Source organism: Aethalodelphis obliquidens, unplaced genomic scaffold, assembly GCF_003676395.1.
Source record: "Aethalodelphis obliquidens isolate GAN/ISIS:26980383/991018 unplaced genomic scaffold, ASM367639v1 scaffold16, whole genome shotgun sequence".
Taxonomy (NCBI): Eukaryota; Metazoa; Chordata; class Mammalia; order Artiodactyla; family Delphinidae; genus Aethalodelphis; species Aethalodelphis obliquidens.
In genome coordinates, this window is record NW_020837960.1 from 15,627,712 (window position 1) to 15,648,768 (window position 21,057).

The 21,057-nt window shown below is 36.3% G+C and overlaps 1 protein-coding gene across 5 annotated transcripts in view; it reads left to right on the top strand.

Moving 5' to 3' along the window:
- RB1 (RB transcriptional corepressor 1) overlaps positions 1-21,057 on the top strand; it is a 135,354-nt gene that overhangs the window by 97,021 nt on the left and 17,276 nt on the right. For all 5 annotated transcript variants that reach the window (XM_027116285.1, XM_027116284.1, XM_027116287.1 and 2 more), the window contains 2 exons: positions 15,916-16,034; positions 18,949-19,094. In XM_027116285.1, coding sequence (XP_026972086.1) covers positions 15,916-16,034; positions 18,949-19,094 — 265 coding nt within the window. The remainder of the gene's footprint in view (positions 1-15,915; positions 16,035-18,948; positions 19,095-21,057) is intronic.

The following is a 21,057-nucleotide window of genomic DNA, read 5'->3' on the forward strand; positions in this document are numbered from 1 at the left end:
TTCTCGTTTTGGATTTTTCTGAAGCCTGTTAATGATAAATTTTCTATTTAGATTTAGAAACAAAACTTTCTCAGCTTGAGAAAATATTTATAATTTATCTTGATAGAATATGTTTATTTTATATAAAAAGATCTTTTAGCCTAACAGGAAAATTTATTAAATTCTAGACAAACTTAGTATTACTATATTGATACCATTTGAAAATGATTTACCTTTCTGTCATTACTGCAAACACTTAACACTTTATGTTACTCTTTACTGGAGCATGAGTCATCTGCCCAAGTTCAAAGCGTTGAATCAGCTTGTAGGGTTGGGTAGGAGTAGAAGAAAGATTTAAAAGGTAATGGATAATGGTTTATAGCAAAGTAAAAGTGCACGGGAATGATGCTTGTAGCAGGTTCAAGCAAAGAGATAAAGGAAATTAAGAGAAGCAGGAATGCGGTATAAGACTTAAAACTTGAGCAAGCATGTTTATCACTGTCAGCACTTGAGTTGTCCCTTCCTCCTTTTTTCCTGTCTTCCTGTTCCCCATTCCTTCATTTTCCCCTCTTAAAATCTTATCCCATTTTTCTGTGGAGACCTTTCAATCTCATCAATTCCTTTTCTGTACTTCCACAGTACTTAGTTAAAATGTCTCACTTTTAAGACATATTCATGCAATCACTTAGGGTTAAAAAACAAAGAAATAATTGCAGTACAGCTAACAACATATGTTTGTACAGCATGGAGATGAGAGTCAACCAAGTCAATTAAAAGGTCTTCAGAGCAGATGATGTCTAGAGAAGGCTAGCCTTTAAAGTTGAATAAAAGTTTCCAATTCCAAGTCTTAAAGACTAGAGCTGTGCCTGGTAATAATGTCGGTATAGTCCCACATACGTATAGTCATGTCTTTCTCAGCCAAAAACACAGAAAATGATTTGAGTGACTATCTCCTCAATTCTCTCAAGAATGCCTCATAACTAGTTTCACTCTAAATTCCTAGAAGAGGAAGAATATATAAATTTGATTAAATTTCTTTTTTTCCTTTTTTTTTTATTTTTACAAGTGACAGATTTTTAAGATCTAGTTCCGTGAACACTATTGCAAATACATTTAAAAGCAGAAACACATCTGACTTTAAGCATTTATGTAGGTGTTTTGCTTTTAACCCAGCCAGAATTCAAAGAAGAAGATTGACTCTTTGACAGATATTAATACCCAAAGGCATATGGAAGAATTAATCAGTAAGATTCTAAGCCACTAGTAATCCATTCCCAGAACAAAATTTCCATGATCACTTCTTTTTACTGGTTTTGCCAGTGTGTTCATTTTAATCAACTGATTTCACACTCTTGGAAATTTTGAGGATTTCCTGTCAGTGCCAGATGTTACCAGTGTTGCCTCAGAAAGGTTACAAACAAAGCCCGGAACGACTGACTCTACAAAAGGACCCCCTTTAAAGCCAAGCCTTTTGTTGTTCTAGTTTTTAGCTAAACAGAAGTGGGCTGTTTCAGGCTGACCAAAAAAAAAAAAAAAAAGAAAGAAAAGAAGTTGCTGGCTTGTTGTCCTGGTTAAATGGATAGGTAAATAGGATAAGCACATTTAAGTTATTTTTCCTGCTTATGTTATCTTTATCTTTGGTATGCCGATATTTATTTGTTTATTCAAGAGCAAATATTTACTGAGTGCCAACTGTGTGCCAAGTGCTCTTCTAGGTGATAGATGTATAGCAGCAAATGAAACAGAATTCCTGAGCTTATATTTTATTTTGGAGAGACAGGCAATCAATAAACAAGCAGTTATACAGTTGGCCATATGGTGATAAGTTCTCTGAAGAAAAATACATTCAGGAGGAAAAAGGAGGTATTCTATATAGGGAGTTAGAGGAAGGGCCTGTTGATAAGGGGACACATGAAGAAAGACTTGAAAGAAGTGAAGGAATAAATCATGTGGGTATCTCAGAGAATTAACCTTTAACTGTTAAACAGTCTTATAAAAGGCTCTTCTCAATCTGTATTTCCAGCCTCATCTTCCATCACTTCACTCACCAGGTTCATGTCCCCAAGATTTTCATGGCAATTGGAAATCTCTAAATAGTATTTCAATTTGATAAAATTCCGCATGTCTGTTTCTGACTTTTGTTTTGCATGACACATCATGAACTGGGAGTTTTGTTTTGTTTCGGTTTTGGCTACTTGACAGTGTTCTTCAAGCTGAATACTTCTAGGAAACTTACTATCTTAAATTAAAAGGATCCCCAGGTCAATAGCTGCATTTCAAGTCAGATCCCACCCTGACTTCTGTGTCCCTGGGCAATTATTAGGTTTGTCTTTTTCTTTTGATGTTTCGGCTAGTACCCTATTACCTCAAGGGACTGAATTTTCTTCTGCTGAGTTCAGTTTCCCAATAGCAGTGACATCTGACAGCCTATATTAACTTGTTGATACAACTGCCAGTTAAAAAATGTCACCCACCACCAGGTTCTACAAGAATTAAGTCCTTAGCCGCTGTAGTTGTTGACCTTTAGCACCCCCTGAAAGGAGTTCAGGGCAGAATGAGGCACTCTGTGCTCTGGGAAAACTGGCAGAACAATCCTTCAGACAGTTAGATATTTTCAGGGGAAATTTTTTATGAACCTGGATTCTTGCATCTTTCCATACTTAGAAAAGCACGGAAACCATTAACTAAGATATGTGCTCCTCATGACTAGCAGCAACCTTCTACCAAAATGTGTGCTTGGTTGCAAGTACCACCTTTGCCAAAATCACATATATACTGACCTCTCTCCTTACCTCTTCAGAACAGTTTCTCAGAGCTGAGGGGTTACCTCCTGGGCTATAGTTGTCAGTAAGACACTGAATAAACTTGACTCACAGCTTTTACGTTGTACGTTTGTTTTTTTGTTTGTTGTGGGTTTTTTTGGTTTTATTTTGAAGTAGACACAACTAGGTCAGCTTTCTTTACTTTTGTTAATTATCTATCCTACATCTGGTTGAATGAACATCTAGGACCTTAAAGGTAGTTCTAGCCCACTTGTCTTTTTTCCTTGATAACATGGTATCCTAAGTTTGGATCTACCTTCAGATTCTTGTCACCATGTCTGTCCTTCATAGAGCCAACTCTTGGCCTTACTCTCATTTTCTGACATATGACCATTATCCAGCCCTACTCGTGCCTGGAACCATGACCAGTTTTCTCTGACTCAACTCCGTTACTTTCTAAGCACATGTGACATCATTCCATGAGCTTTGTTTTTTAAAATTTTTTTTAGGAATATATTTTTTATTTATATTGTAGGAGAGATATTATTAAGGCTCTTAAAGAGTAATAATAAGAGAAATAGAATAAAATTAGCAGTAAAAAGATAATATAACTCTACTACTCTAATAAATCAACTGTTTATAATTTTCCAGACTAAAAAACTTTTAAAATTGAGATACAATTGACATATAACATTATATTAGTTTTGGGTGTACAACATAATAATTCAATATTTGTATATATTGTGAAATGGTCACCACAATAAGTCTGATTAACATTCATCACCATACATAGTTATAATTTTTTTCTTGTGATGAGAACATTTTTAATCTTTTAGCAACTTTCAAATATGCACTACAGTGTTATTAACTGTAGTCACCGTGCTGTATCTTACATCCATGACTTATTTATTTTATAACTAGAAGTTTGTACTTTTTGACCCCCATCACCCTTTTTGCCCACCCTCCACCCCCTGCCTCTGGCAACCCTCAATCTATTCTCTGTGTCTACAAGCTCTTTTTCTTTTTTCTTTTTAACCCACATATAAGTGAGGTTGTACTGTACGGTCGTCCCTTGGTGTCTGCAGGGGATTGGCTCCAGGATCCCTGCAGATACCAAAATCTGTGGATGCTCAAGTCCCTTATATAAAATGGCATAACCCAATCAGCCGTTTATATCCATAGGTTCCACCTCCCACAATAGGGAAGGCCAACTCTATTTATCTTTGTCTGACTTATTTTACTTAGCATAGGGCCCTCAACTAAGAGACACCTGGCAGCCTGACCTGGGGACAGTGTGCAGATTCACATAACCACCATCATAGACAAATATACTGAGCAGTTGCCTCATAGAAGGAAATACACTCACATCTCTCCAGCCCCACTATGCATGTCCTAACCCCTGGCCACTATTATTCTGCCCTTCATTTCTAAAATTTTGTTATTTCAAAATATTATATAAATGAAATCAAATAGGATTATCTTTCTTCTCAGCCAAATTCTCTGGAGATTCATTTAAGGTACTACATGTATCGATAGTTCATACCTTTTTATTGCTGACTAATATTTCATAGTACAAACGTACTACAGTTTCTTTAACCATACACGTATTGAAGAATATTTTTGACTATCACAAGTAAAGCTGCCATAAACATTTGTGTACATGTTTTATATAAGCATGAGTTTTCATTATTCTGGGATAAATGCCCAAAGAGTGCAATTGCAGAGTCGTGTGGTTATTGTGTTTTATTTTGTGAGACTGCCAGGTATTTTCCAGAGTGGTTGTACCATTTTGAATTCCTATCAGCAATATATGGGTGATCCAGGTTCTCTGCATCCTTGCCATTGTTTGGGATTGCCACTATTTTTTCTTTTAGCCATTCTGATCATGTGAGGATAGTTCATTGAGGTTATAATTTACATTGCCCATCAGGATGATGGCTAATCGTATTGAATATCTTCTTCTGTTTACTTGTGATCTGTATTTCCTCTCTGGTGAAAAGTCTCTTTCATGTCTTTGCCCATTTTCTAATTGGATTGTTTGTGGGGTTTTTACCATTGAGTTTTGAGAGTTCTTTATATATTCTAGATACTAGTCTTTTGTTGGGTATGTGGCTTGTAAATAATTTCTCCTAGTCTCTAGCTTCTTTTTTCATCCTTTCCACATGTCTTTCTCATGGCAAAAGTTTTAAATTTTGATGAACTCCTGTTTATCAGTTTTTTATTGTATGGATCATGCTTTTGGTGTCAAGTCTAAGGACTCTAGATCCCCAAGATTTTCCCCTATGTTTTAAAAGTTTTATAGCTTCACATTTAATATTTAAGTCCATGATCCATTTCCAATTTATTTTTGTACAAAGTTTGAGATTTAGGTCAAGGTTAATTCTTTTTCCATTGATTTGCTTTTGCACCTTCATCAAAAGGGAATAAAGAACAGATGGAACAAATAGATGTAGGATTTAAAGTAACCATGTCAATAACTACATTAAAGGTAAATAGCCTAAACCCCAATTAAAAGACAGAGATTGTCTGAGTGGATAAAAAAGCAAGACCCAACTCTATGCTATCTACAAGAAACCAGTTTTAAATATAAAGGCATAAATATGTTAAAAGTAAAAGCATGAATCAAAAGTTTAGGTGCCTGGATGGAATTCTGAGGGTAATTCTAAGATTTGTACTGTGGGTGATTAGGTGATTGATAACAGTTAACCAAAGAGGATATTGAAGGAGTCATAGCTGATTGGTGATGAGGGTAATAAGTTCATGTTAATGTTTGAACATGTTAATATTTGAGATGTTTGCCGCATATACGTGTAGAGATCCAAGGTATCTAGTTGGAAATACTGGATCTGGAATTTGAAAGAATAGTTTTAGTCAGAAATGTAGATTTAGGGATAACTAGAAATATAACTAAAGCCATGATAGTGGCTCAGCCAGCATATATATTGGCAAAAGGATCCTGAGAAATATCAATATTAAAGAAGTAGTGAAGTTGAATGGGAAAGAACTGTCAGAAAAGTCAAGGCCTGCCCAAAACTTTATGTTTTGTATTCTAGTTTCCTTTTGCAAGGTAGAATGGCCTTATCGTGATTTGGCTTAGGATAGTACAAAAACATTTCCTGTAATGTAAGGCCAATAATATTTCTTAAAATACCCAGAAAACAATAGCAATTCCTGTCTTCCACTTCCCCTATTGTTAATTTTTCTACTAGCACTGGAGAACTTGTACGTACTTGGATAATCAGAATCTCTTTTAGGGACACCTTGACCTGATAGCCTTTAAGTCCTTTACTCTCTGGAGAAGTTCACATTTGCTTTAGATGTATGTTAATATGAAAGATCATGTAGAGTAGACTTATAGCTTTTTCTATCCATATTACTTGCTGACAGAGAGAGTCTGATTTCCTTCACATGATTAACCGGCAAAATAGAGTGGAATGTCCAGAGAGTGATTATGCTGAGAGTTAATTTAAGTAGATAAGTAATGACATAAGACAGCTTGCCTGAGACCAAGAGTAAACTTCTGTCTGAGTCCTGAATGCGAACAGTGCTATAGATATAAATGCATAAATTTTCAGAAGTCAAATAATCCATTAAATACTTTCTTTAGATTAAAAAAAAATCAGATTCTGTATTAGTTATCTATTGCTATGTAAGAAATTACCCCAAACCTTAACAGTTTAGTAAAACAACTAATGTTTTACTTCGCACATAATTTCTGAAGGTTGGGAATCTGGGAGTGGTTTAGCTGTGTGGTTTTGGCCCCAGTTCTCTCAGGAAAGTTCCTCAAGTTGTCAACAAAGGCTGCAGTCAGCTTAAATATTTCCTGGAATTCGAGAATCGCTACTAAGTTCACTCACACGGTTGTTGGCAGCCCTCATTCCTTCACTGGTCATTGGCCAGAGGCTTCATTTGTTTGCCACATAGACCTCTCCATAGGGTTACTTACTCCAAGGCAGCTGCTTTCGCCTAGAGCAAGAAGAGATCAGAGAGAGAGAGAGAGAGAGAGAGAGAGAGCGCGAGCGCGAGTGCGGGAGCGTGCGCCTAAGACGGAAACTGCAGGTTTTTTATAAACTAATCTCAGAACTGACATGCTGTCACTTCTGCTATATGCCATTGACCACACAGACTAACCCTAGGACAGTGTATAAGGGTGTAAATACCCAGTGGCAGGAATTATAGGGGTTTTCTTGGAGGCCAGATGCCACAGTTGATATTTAGTGTCAGTTAGAAAGCAAATCTTATCATCCACTTTCTTCTTTGTGCTTTGCTGTGTTTAATTAAACCTATGGTATGGTTATGTCATATAACAGTCTAGAAATATTTATTGAGTGTCCACTATATGCTTGGCACTGGGTTTTGTTTTTGTTTTTTCTGCTGCGTTGGGTCTTTGTTGCTGCACATGGGCTTTCTTTAGTTGTGTTGAACGGGGGCTACTCTTCGTTGTGGTGCGCATGCTTCTCATTGCGGTGGCTTCTCTTGTTGTGGAGCACGGGCTCTAGGTCTGTGGGCTTCAGTAGGTGTGGCTCGCAGGCTTAGTTGCTCCACGGCATGTGGGATCTTCCCAGACCAGGGATGGAACCCGTGTCCCCTGCATTGGCAGGCTGATTCTTAACCACTGTGTCACTAGGGAAGTTGCCGGCACTGGGTTTTTATTTTAAGAACTCTCTAAAAGTCCCATCTGGAGAAGAAGTTAGACTTGGGATATATTTTGAAGTTGGAGCCAATATGACTTGCATGGATTGGACAGTAGAGAGTGAGAGAAAGAATAATAAACATGATTCGTTTTTGCTTTGGGCAACTGTATATAAGAAGTGTTAATGATAAGGGAAAACCTGAGGAGGAGTGGGAATTTTTTGGTGATAGAGGACGATTACAGTTCATTTCAAATGAACATGTTGAATAAGGTGGAAGAGGACAGATGCTTCTGAAGTGACCCTATCAGTAGCTGGCAACTGGAGGGTTGTTTACCTTTATGTTCCTACTTCCTAGTAAAGCTCCTGTTACAGAATAGACATATGACGAATAATGGGTGGATGGATGCATGGATAACTAGGCATTATTGTCATTAGCATCTCTACTTTACAGTTGAGAAAAGTGAATCGTAACAAGGTTAAGCAACTTTCTCCAGGGTCATGCGGCCAGTAAGTGGTCAGGACTTGAACCCTTGTGGTGTGGCTGCAGAGTCTGTGTTTCTATCCACTGCACCATACTTCTTCTCATTATTATTATCATGGCATAGTCATTATCATAAGCCTATATCTATATATCTCTGTGACCAATTGGGTTGGGGGAGATGGAGTAATAAAAGTTATACCTGCGTGAAACATGAAGACTGTTGGTGAACAAAATGCCACCTTCATCCTTGAAAGAGGCATTCACTTTGGTATAATCCTATTGTGCTAATTTAAAACACAACCAGGTAAACAGTCTATGGGTTAAACCACATCTGAAGAGAAAGTAAAATACCTGTTCAGTAGCATACCTAAATCCTATTAAATGCTCAGGTTTACTTGCATATCTTTGTGAGTCTCAAGGTCTTCTGAAATGTCTTTATTTGAGAAAAGAGTGGGATTAGGCCACTCCTGCTGAATATATGTGAATTTGTTCCATTTATCCAATATGTAAAGATATTCAGTTTGTCAATGACTAGAAAATGTAAAACATTGAGTATGACATACATGCATTAGCTGGTGTTAATTGTTAGCAATATTTTACTCAGATGAAAGCCATTACTTAGCTCGCGCTTCAGAGTGCCCCTAATGAATACAGGAAATAATGCCTTGACGACAGGAATTAGTACATTATGGTGGTTGTAGAATAAATCAGTATTATTTTTTAAAGACTTTGTTTAACTTAGTTTATTGTGGTTTTAGTTATACAGAAGATTTCAGGTTCTGTATAGTCAGCTTGGTTCATCTTTTCCTTTATGAGTTCTGGGTTATGGTCAAACCTAAAAAGTCCTTTCTTATCAAGAAGTTATAGAAACTTACACAAGCCTCTTAGATAGCCTCATCCACCAGAGGGCAGACAGCAGAAGCAAGAAGAACTACAATCCTGCAGCCTGTGGAACAAAAACCACATTCACAGAAAGATAGACAAGATGAAAAGGCAGAGGGCTACGTACCAGATGAAGGAACAAGATAAAACCCCAGAAAAACAACTAAGAGAAGTGGAGATAGGCAACCTTCCAGAAAAAGAATTCAGAATAATGATAGTGAAGATGATCCAGGACCTCGGAAAAAGAATGGAGGCAAAGATCGAGAAGATGCAAGAAATGTTTAACAAAGACCTAGAAGAATTAAAGAACAAACAAACAGAGATGAAAAATACAATAACTGAAATGAAAACTACACTAGAAGGAATCAATAGCAGAATAACTGAGGCAGAAGAACGGATACGTGACCTGGAACACAGAATGGTGGAATTCACTGCTGCAGAACAGAATAAAGAAAAAAGAATGAAAAGAAATAAAGACAGCCTAAGAGACCTCTGGGACAACACTAAATGCAACAACATTCACATTATAGGGGTCCCAGAAGGAGAAGAGAGAGTGAAAGGACCAGAGAAAATATTTGAAGAGATTATAGTCGAAAACTTCCCTAACATGGGAAAGGAAATAGCCACCCAAGTCCAGGAAGCACAGCGAGTCCCATACAGGATAAACCCAAGGAGAAACACACCTGAGACACATAGTAATCAAATTGGCAAAAATTAAAGACAAAGAAAACTTACTGAAAGCAGCAAGGGAAAAATGACAAATAACATACAAGGGAACTCCCATAAGGTTAACAGCTGATTTCTCAGCAGAAACTCTACAAGCCAGAAGGGAGTGGCATGATATACTTAAAGTGATGAAAGGGAAGAACCTACAACCAAGATTACTCTACCCGGCAAGGATCTCATTCAGATTCGATGGAGAAATCAAAAGCTTTACAGACAAGCAAAAGCTAAGAGAATTCAGCACCACCAAACCAGCTCTACAACAAATGCTAAAGGAACTTCTCTAAGTGGGAAACACAAGAGAAGAAAAGGACCTACAAAAACAAACCCAAAACAACTAAGAAAATGGTCATAGGAACATACATATTGATAATTACCTTAAACGTGAATGGATTAAATGCTCCAACCAAAAGACACAGGCTTGCTGAATGGATACAAAAACAAAACCCATATATATGCTGTCTACAAGAGACCCACTTCAGACCTAGGGACACATACAGACTGAAAGTGCGGGGATGGAAAAAGATATTCCATGCAAATGGAAATCAAAAGAAAACTGGAGTAGCAATACTCATATCAGATAAAGTAGACTTTAAAATAAAAGAATGTTACAAGAGACAAGGAAGGACACTACATAATGATCAAGGAATCAATCCAAGAAGAAGATATAACAATTATATATGCACCCAAAATAGGAGCACCTCAGTACATAAGGCAACTGCTAACAGCTATAAAAGAGGAAATCGACAGTAACACAATAATAGTGGGGGACTTTAACACCTCACTTACACCAAGGGACAGAACATCCAAAATGAAAATAAGTAAGGAAACACAAGCTTTAAATAACACAATAGACCAGATAGATTTAATTGATATTTATAGGACATTCCATCCAAAAACAGCAGATTACACTTTCTTCTCAAGTGCGCATGGAACATTCTCCAAGATCACATCTTGGGTCACAAATCAAGCCTCAGTAAATTTAAGAAAATTGAAATCATATCAAGCATCTTTTCTGACCACAACTCTATGAGATTAGAAATGAATTACAGGGAAAAAAAGTAAGAAACACAAACACATGGAGGCTAAACAATACGTTACTAAATAACCAAGAGATCACTGAAGAAATCAAAGAGGAAATAAAAAAATACCTAGAGACAAATGACAATGAAAACACGACGATCCAAAACCTATGGGATGCAGCAAAAGCAGTTCTAAGAGGGAAGTTTATAGCTATACAAGCCTACCTCAAGAAAGAAGTAAAATCTCAAATAAACAATCTAACCTTACACCTAAAGGAACTAGAGAAAGAAGAGCAAACAAAACCCAAAGTTAGCAGAAGGAAAGAATTCATAAAGATGAGAGCAGAAATAAATGAAATAGAAACAAAGAAAACAACAGCAAAGATCAATAAAACTAAAAGCTGGTTCTTTGAGAAGATAAACAAAATTGATAAACCATGAGCCAGACTCCTCAAGAAAAAGAGGGAGAGGACTCAAATCAATAAAATTAGAAATGAAAAAGGAGAAGTTACAACAGACACTGCAGAAATACAAAGCATCCTTAGTGACTACTGCAGGTAACTCTATGCCAATAAAATGGACAACCTGGAAGAAATGGACAAATTATTACAAAGGTATAACCTTTGTAACTGAACCAGGAAGAAATAGAAAATATGAACAGACCAATCACAAGTAATGAAATTGAAACTGTGATTAAAAATCTTCCAACAAACCAAAGTCCAGGACCAGATGGCTTCACAGGTGAATTCTATCAAACATTTAGAGAAGAGCTAACACCCATCCTTCTCAAACTCTTCCAAAAATTTTCAGAGGAAGGAACACTCCCAGACTTATTCTATGAGGCCACCATCACCTTGATACCAAAACCAGACAAAGATACTACAAAAAAAGGAAAATTACAGACGAATATCACTGATGAATATAGATGCAAAAATCCTCAACAAAATACTAGCAAACAGAATCCAGCAACACATTAAAAGGATCATACACCATGATCAAGTGGGATTTATCCCAGGGATGCAAGGATTCTTCAATATACACAAATCAATCAATGTGATACACCATATTGACAAATTGAAGAATAAAAACCATATGATCATCTCAATAGATGCAGAAAAAGCTTTTGACAAAATTCAACACCCATTTATGATAAAAACTCTCCAGAAAGTGGGCATAGAGGGAACCTACCTCATCATAATAAAGGTCATATACAACAAACCCACAGCAAACATCATTCTCAATGGTGAAAAACTGAAAGCATTTCCTCTAAGATCAGGAACAAGACAAGGATGTCCACTCTTACCACTGTTATTCAACATAGTTTTGCAAGTCATAGCCACGGCAGTCAGAGAAGAAAAAGAAATAAAAGGAATACAAATTGGAAAAGAAGAAGTAAAACCGTCACTGTTTGCAGATGACAGGATACTATACATAGAGAATCCTAAAGGTGCCACCAGAAAACTACTAGAGCTAATCAATGAATTGGTAAAGTTGCAGGATACAAAATTAATGCACAGAAATCTCTTGCATTCCTATACACTAATGATGAAAAATCTGAAAGAGAAATTAAGGAAACACTCCCATTTACCACTGCAACAAAAAGAATAAAATACCTAGGGATAAACCATCTAGGAAGACAAAAGACCTGTATGCAGAAAATTATAAGACACTGATGAAAGAAATTAAAGATGATACCAACAGATGGAGAGATATACCATGTTCTTAGATTGGAAGAATCAGTATTGTGAAAATGACTGTATTACCCAAAGCAATCTACAGATTCAATGCAATCCCCATCAAATTACCAATGGCATTTTTTACGGAACTAGAACAAATAATCTTAAAATTTGTATGGAGACACAAAAGACCCCGAATAGCCAAAGCAGCCTTGAGGGAAAAAAACGGAGCTGGAGGAATCAGACTCCCTGACTTCAGACTATACTACAAAGCTACAGTAATCAAGACAATATGGTACTGGCACAAAAAGATAAACATAGATCAGTGCAACAAGATAGAAAGCCCAGAGATAAACCCATGCACCTATGGTCAACTAATCTATGACAAAGGAGGCAAGGATATACAATGGAGAAGACAGTCTCTTCAATAAGTGGTGCTGGGAAAACTGGACAGCTACATGTAAAGGAATGAAATTAGAACACTCCCTAACACCATACACAAAAATAAACTCATAATGGATTCGAGACCAAAATGTAAGACTGGACACTATAAAGCTCTTAGAGGAAAACATAGGAAGAACACTGTTTGATATAAATCACAGCAAGATCTTTTTTGATCCACCTCCTAGAGTAATGGAAATAAAAACAAAAATAAACAAATGGGACCTAATGAAACTTCAAAGCTTTTGCACAGCAAAGGAAACATAAACAAGACGAAAAGACAACCCTCAGAATGGGAGAAAATATTTGCAAACGAATCAGTGGACAAAGGATTATTCTCCAAAATATATAAACAGCTCATGTAGCTCAATATTAAAGAAACAAACAACCCAATCCTAATATGGGCAGAAGACCTAAATAGACATTTCTCCAAAGGAGACATACACATGGCCAAGAAGCACATGAAAATCTGCTCAACATCACTAATTATTAGAGAAATGCAAATCAAAACTACATATCACCTCACACCAGTTAGAATGGGCATCATCAGAAAATCTACAAACAACATTCTGGAGAGGGTGTGGAGAAAAGGGAATCTTCTTGCACTGTTGGTGGGAATGTAAATGGATACAGCCACTATGGAGAACAGTATGGAGGTTCCTTAACAAACTAAACATAGAATTACCATATGATCTAGCAATTCCACTACTGGGCATATACCCAGAGAAAACCATAATTCAAAAAGACACATGCACCCCAGTGTTCACTGCAGCACTATTTACAATAGCCAGGTCATGGAAGCAACCTAAATGCCCACTGACAGACCAATGGATAAAGAAGATGTGGTACATATATACAGTGGAATATTACTCAGCTATAAAAAGGAACGAAATTGAGTCATTTGTTGAGATGTGGATGGATCTAGAGACTGTCATACCAAGTGAAGTAAATCAGAAGGAGAAAAACAAATATCATATATTAACACATATATGTGGAACCTAGAAAAATGGTACAGATGAACCCGTTTGCAGGGCAGAAGTTGAGATACAGATGTAGAGAACAAATGTATGGACACCAAGGGGGGAAAGCCACCGGGCGGTGGGGATGGTGGTGTGCTGAAATGGGCAATTGGGATTGAGATGTATACACTGATGTGTATAAAATTGATGACTAATAAGAACCTGCTGTATAAAAAAATAACATTAAAAAATTTTTAAATAAATAAAGTTATAAAGGAGGTGAAGGGTTGAAAAAAAGTAACTATGTGAGGTAATAAATGCTAATTAGCTTGATTGTGGTGATCATTTCACAATGTATGAAGCCATCACGTTGTGCACCTTAAATATATATGATTTTTGTCAATTATACTTCAATAAAGGTGAAAAAAGATTTTTTAAAAGTTATAAAGATATTCTCATATACTTCTCATACTTTTCATTTTTGTTTTGTAACATAAGTAATTGACTTTCTATATATTATGAAAGTTTAATAATTTTTTTTCAAATTGCTAGCTAAGTTTTCACCTTTTGTTGAATAGACTATCTTCATATTTTCAAAATCTACTTATATTCTACAGTGTGTTGTATTTTTATTTACGGATACACTGCTTTTCCTTTTGAAATAAACCTAGCATCTTGGCCATCTGTCTGTTTTCTTGCCCTTTAGTTCAAGTACTAAAAGAGTAGAATATATATGGCCCCCATTTTTATGGACTTGCAAGCTTTCACCTCCAGAAAGTTACAATTTTTGAATCAAGGTTTTTAATGGTTTTTACTGCTGGTCTTACTTTTTTGTAAATGGTATTTTAAAAATTATGCTTTTAAACTGTTTGCTTGGTATATAGAAATATAATTATTTTTCATATTGATTTCATAACAGTACAGAAACCTTGCTAATCTCTCTTATTCTAATAATTTCACTGTAGATCCTTTTGAATTTTCTTTATCAACAGATAAATCATTTGTGAATAATGGTATTTTTGTTCTTTCTTCCTTTCCAGTCTTTTTTCTTTGACTTATTGAGCAGACTGGAACTCCAAGTATAATGCTGAATAGAAAGCATGATAACTGGACAACCTTCTCTTATCTCCAATTTTTTAAGGGGAATGCTCTTAACGTTTCACCACTATGTATAATGTTTGCGGTGGTTTTTCTCTTTATTTGTAGATGTCATTTATCAAATTTGGAGTATCCTTCTGTTCCTGGTTTACAAAGAGTTTTCTTTCTTTTTTTTTTAATGACAAATGGGTTTTTAAATGAGAACTTTTTCTGCACTGATTTTGACAAGATTTTTCACCTTATATTTATTAGTGAGGTGAATTGGATTATAGATTTTCTAACATTGAACTAATTTTGCAACCTGGATAAACTCAACTTGATAAATGATATATTCTTTTTAACACTGCTGTTGTGGGTTGCTAATATTTCTGGTTCAGAATTTTTCTATCTCTGTTCATGAGCAAGAATGGGCTATAATTTACCTTTTTGTAATGTCCTTGACAGTTTTTAGTATCAGTGTTGTACTAGCCTCATAAAATGAGATAGAGAATGTTTTTACTTCTTCCATTCTCCGAAGAGTTGGAGCAAAAGTGGAATTATCTATTCCTTGAATGTTTGGTGGAATTCACTGGTAAAACCAGCGGTGCTTGATGTTTTATTTGTGGGGAGACTTTTAATTACTGATCCAAGTTCTTTAATAGTTTATAGGACTGTTGAGGTTTATTTATTTCTTATTGAGTTTGGTCAATTTATATTTTTGAGGAATTTTCCACTTGGTCTAAGTTTTCCTATGAATTGACATAAATTTTTTCGCAACCCTGTTATCTTTCTAATCTTCGTAATGGTGGCTCCAGTTTTGTTCCTAATACTATTTATCTGTCTCTTCTCTTTTTCTCAGTCGATCTGACTGGAGTTTTGTTTAATTTTATTAGTTATTTCAAAGTACCAATTATTAGCTTAGTTGATCAAACCATGTGTTTTATCTTTGTTTTCAGTTTCATTAAATCCTGTTTATGTCTTTATTATTTTCTTCCTTCTACTTTCTTTGGGTCTCTTCTGTGTTTCTTTCCCTAACTTTTAATTTCTTTTCTAATACAAGCATTTGAAGTTATACATATTCCTAGTTCTTTATTTTATGTGTAATACAAAAATTGGCTGTCATTATTTTCAAGGTGGAGAAAAGAATCTTATTCTGACTTCAAAATTGCTATTGTCGATTATGGCTAAATTCATAATGCTCACCATGTCATGATTTTGATATATACATTGGAGAATCATACTTACCAATGTTGTTTTAATGTCATCTTGTTTCATATAGGAGTCACCTTTATTTGATCTTATTAAACAAGCAAAGGACCGAGAAGGACCAGCTGATCACCTTGAACCTGCTTGTACTCTCAACCTTCCTCTCCAGAATAATCACACTGCAGCAGATATGTAAGTAGAATATCTGTTGTGTCAATCCATTCAACTTGCAAATAGATTCTGAGCATAGTGTGATGCAAGATGTTATACAAAAGCTGTAGGGAATAGAACTTTGAATAAGACATTTTTCCTGCTTTCAGGGATCAGGAGTATAAGATACATGACCCAAATAAAGTTCATATACAGTGGTACAGAGTGCTACTGAAATCACTCAGGTTTGGTGTAGTTAGGACACCTTTCATGCAGAGATGGCAATTTAGATAGTCCTCAAAGGTAGAGCAGGATCTCAACATGGAAACTGGAGAGGAGGGAAGAGACCGAAATAGCATGAACCCCAAAGTATAGCAGCCAGGAAAGCAGGAAACATTTTTCAGGGAGTACAGCTCAGTGCATCTGGAGTGAAGCATAGGATGGGGCAAAGGGAGTAGTGTGGGATCCGAGACTAAAACGGTTGATTAGTGCATGATGGTGTGATGGAAGAAGAAGGAGATAACTAACATTTATTGAGGGTTCACTGTGTGCTGGACAGTGACCTAACAGCCCTGTAAGATAATAGACACGGCTGTCAGCCTCCGTTATCTATGAAGAAGGAATTAGAAATCAAACTCAAGCAATCTGACCCCAAAGCCCATGCTCTTAAGCAGTCTAGCTACATTGCCTTTCATAGAAATGTGCCTAATGTTATGTTCCTGTTCAGTTCTGTTTAGGAATTGACATTACAGGGTTCTGTGATTAGTGCAGGGACTGTTTTCCAGAGATGTCATTTCCATGCTAATTTGTACCAAAGTATTTCTGGCATATGGAGCTTCTGCCTTCATGTATAAATTTGTTTGCTAGGTAATACATAAATATAAATAAGTCAAGCCTTATCTTTTTCTTTAATTCAATAAGCAGTTGTCCGTTAGGTGCCAGGAAGTGTTCTAGGCACTGGGAATACAAAGGCGAATAAGATGGACTAGGTCCTTCCCCTCATAGAGCTTACGCTCTGGAGGAAGGAAATAAACAGTGAACAAGTAAACTAATACATAAGGTTATTTTAGAATATAATAAGTTCTGTAATAGAAAGAAAGAGAATGATGTGAAAGAGAGAAGCTAAGAGAGTGTTAGAATGTTTAGGGAAGCTTTCTCTGATGAAGTGCTATTTGACCTGAGACTTCAAGAACAAGTGGGTGCTGGCCAGGCAAAATCTGTATGATGTGCATTACAGGCACAACAAACAGTATTAAGTGCAGTGGCCTTGGGTGGTCAAACTTAGCTGGTCTGAGGAACAGAAAGAAACCCCGAAGCAAACAAGAGGAAAATGGTACAAGATGGGGCTGGAGAGGCAAACTGGAGCTAGACCTTGTAGGTTCTCATAGGCCGAAGGGAGGAGTTTGGGTTTTAGAAGGGCAGTGGGAAAACATTAAGGTTTTAAGCAGGGGTGCAGCTTGCTATAATGGGTGTTTTTAAAGGGTCAGTTTCTGGCTGCTACTTGAGGTACAGGTGGGTTTGGAGGAGGGAAAGGAACAGGGCAAGGAAGAAAGTAGAAAGACCAGTTTGGAGAAAATTTCAGTAGTTCAAGTGAGAGATGTAAACGACTTGGTCTAAGATATGTCAGTAGAGATACAAAGAAATGGAAAGATCTGGGGTGTATTTTAGAGGAATATTTAATAGAACTTTCTTTTGCATTGGGTTTGAAGATTGGGAAAAGGGAAAAATTAAAAATACCTCCTAAGTTTTTAACTTAAACTGGATGTAATGTGGAGCCATTTCTTGACATGGGAAGAATAGGAGAGAAATCAAGAGCTCCACTTTGGCCTTCTTAAGTCTGAGATTCAAGTAGCGAAGTCCAGGAGGTAATGTGGTCACGTAGAATTCAAGGGGGACTAACTTCTACCCAAGTTAAGTCAGTCTACAATATTGTTAGTTAGTGAATTGAAGGGAAATTCAAGGGTGATAATAGACTAGACCCTGGTACTTTTAAAGTTATGATGGTGATTCCCTTTTCCTAGTGTACTAGTAAATATATTGCATGTACTAGAAACATCCATAGTAAGGTACAAATCCTACTTCCTGCTCAGAATGATTTCTCAGCTACTAAAACAAAATTAGAAAGTTATGCTTTGGTGTTTACTCCCTAGTACTTGCTCTTCATAGTAGATTCTGGGATATTTTTAAAAGGCTGTAAACCTTTTACTAATAGTGACCTTAATAAAAAGTGTTCTTGAAAAAAAAAAAAAGAAAGTAGACCTGGATTATCCTCTAAAATAAAGGGTAACACAGAGCAGTAGAAGGTCAGAAATTGAGAAATAATTTTACTAATATCTCTGCCTTGATTTATGCCTGACATATTTTTAGTATACAGGTATAAATCTGCCTTGATAATGTTACCTGAAATATTAATTCATATAATTGTGTACTATATAATTTAGGAGGGAGTATGTATGTGTAACGTAAGTGCTATGTATATGAACCATAGTTATCAATGAAATGTTTTTAGGAGAGAATCAGAGAAATTGATATTTTGATATCAGTGGCTTGTTCTTTTAAGCTGGAGGAAGGACTGAACCAGAATTCTGGAACCAGAAGTTCTGAACCAGAATTTTATGAACTCAGTCCCACTTTAATTATTAGAATTGAACATATAAACATATGCAGCTATTTTTTAAATAACGCAGTAATTCCCAAGAAAAGCCATTTATTGAAATAGAGTTAGAAATGATAAGGACAAGCTTAGTTTTCCTATTAATCTCTCTTTTCCAACTTGTATTTAAAGAGGGATTTGGTGTAGAACAGTAGATTAAATAGACAAGATGTGTTTGGATGCATGTGTACAGCCATGAGTGTGTGTGTGTGTGTGTGTGTGTGTGTGAGCGAGAGAGAGAGAGAGAGAGAGAGAGATTCTTAGCAAACTTCAAATGAAGTATTTTCCTTTGAATATATCTAGGTATCTTTCTCCTGTAAGATCCCCAAAGAAAAAAGGGTCAACTACACGTGTAAATTCTACTGCAAATTCAGAGGCACAAGCAACCTCAGCCTTCCAGACTCAGAAGCCATTGAAATCTACCTCCCTTTCACTCTTTTACAAAAAAGGTTAGTAGATGATCACTCTCAAGAGCATGGACTCTGAAATGAGGCTGACAATTCAAATCATGGCTCTTCTGCTTAACTAGGCGTGAATTTGGGCAAGTCGCTTTAATATCATATGACCCAGCAATCCCACTACTGGGCATATATCCTGAGAAAACCATAATTCAAAAGGACATATGTACCCCAGTGTTCATTGCAGCACTATTTACATTAGCCAGGTCATGGAAGCAACCTAAATGTCCAACGACAGATGAATGGATAAAGAAGATGTGGTACATATATACAATGGAATATTACTCAGCCATAAAAAGAAATGAAATTGGGTCATTTGTAGAGATGTGGATGGACCTAGAGTCTGTCATACAGAGTGAAGTAAGCCAGAAAGAGAAAAACAGATATCGTATATTAACGTATATATGTAGAATCTATAAAAATGGTACAGATGAACCTATTTGCAGGGTAGGAATAGAGGTGTAGACGTAGAGAACAGACATGTGGACATGGTGGGGAAGGGAAGGGTGGGATGAATTGGGAGATTAGGATTGACATATATACACTACAATGCGTAAAATAGATAGCTAGCGGGAACATGCTATAAAGCACAGGAAGCTCAGCTCGGTGCTCTATGATGACCTAGATGGGTGGGATGGGGGTGGGGTGGGAGGGAGGTCCAAGAGGGAGGGGATATAGGTATAAATATAGCTGATTCACTTCATTGTACAGCAGAAACTAACATAACATTGTAAAGCAATTATACTCCAATTTTTTAAAAAAAGGGAAAAAAACCTTTAATATCTCTATGGCTGTTTTCTCATCTGTAAAATGGAAATAATAATAATCTACCTTGTATGGGTTTTGAGATATTAAATGAATTAATACATAAAACACTTCCAACAGTGCCTAGCACATGGTAAGCACTCAGAAAGTGTTAGATGTTGTTATTGTCGCTGCTACTGTTATGCTTTCAAACTTATGCCTGGAAATATTTGCTCCTAACATTACTTTTGCTGTTCAGGTGTGTGAGTTGAGATTATACAATGTGTTATGGCCTAGTGCAGGTGCATTTCCTGGTAACCAGGTTGTATAGCATGCTCTGATTGTGTGTGTATGTGGTGGGATGGGGAGGTCATTTGGGTGTCTGTGCATGTGTATATACATGCAAGTGCACACCCACTTGGAGCTCTTTGAAGGAAAGTAAAAGGCCACATTCCTCTGTGATAAATCATTTTTCTGATTTTTATTCAAGTCAGAGATATACTGAACTTTATAGGCATGTTATAAGCCCTTACGTTAAGAGCGTTGGTTCCAAAGTGTGGTCCCCAACCAGCAGAATCCACCTCACCTGCTAAGTTGTAGAAATGAGAATTTTTGTTTGAGCCCTGCCCCTAGAACTACTCAGTCAGAAGCTCTAGGATGAGGCAAAAAAAAAAAAAAAAAATCATTGTTTTTACAAGCCCTCAATGCAAGTCTGATATAAGCCAAAGTTGAGGACCACTGGGATAAATTAACTAAAAAATTCTGATTACCTTATACAAGTCTTTGAAAAGTAAATTTAAACCAAGGGTTATTATGTTTAAAGTAGATGGAGGAAAATTCAGTTTTGTGGATTACTTTTCTCCAACCTATGTTCCACTAGCATTTTTTTAATAAACTCTCTAAATTTAATATCACAGTCATATTACCACTTAGGTAATCTACAAGTCTAGCATTTTTATAGAGAAATACACTATTTGTTTTTTGTTTTTAGGATTGGAAAAATTGAGGGACTTTGGAAATTCCATTATTTTAAAAAATAATTACCCTCTTGAATATTGATAGTGAGAATTTTCAACATCTGTGATGAGAGATTACCAGTGGAACTGAAACAAACTCTATTTGGATTGTCTAATTTCACAAGATCTTAGGATCTTTATTCCTCCGCCTCAACTTTATTTTATTTTATTTATTTAATTTATTTTTGGCTGTG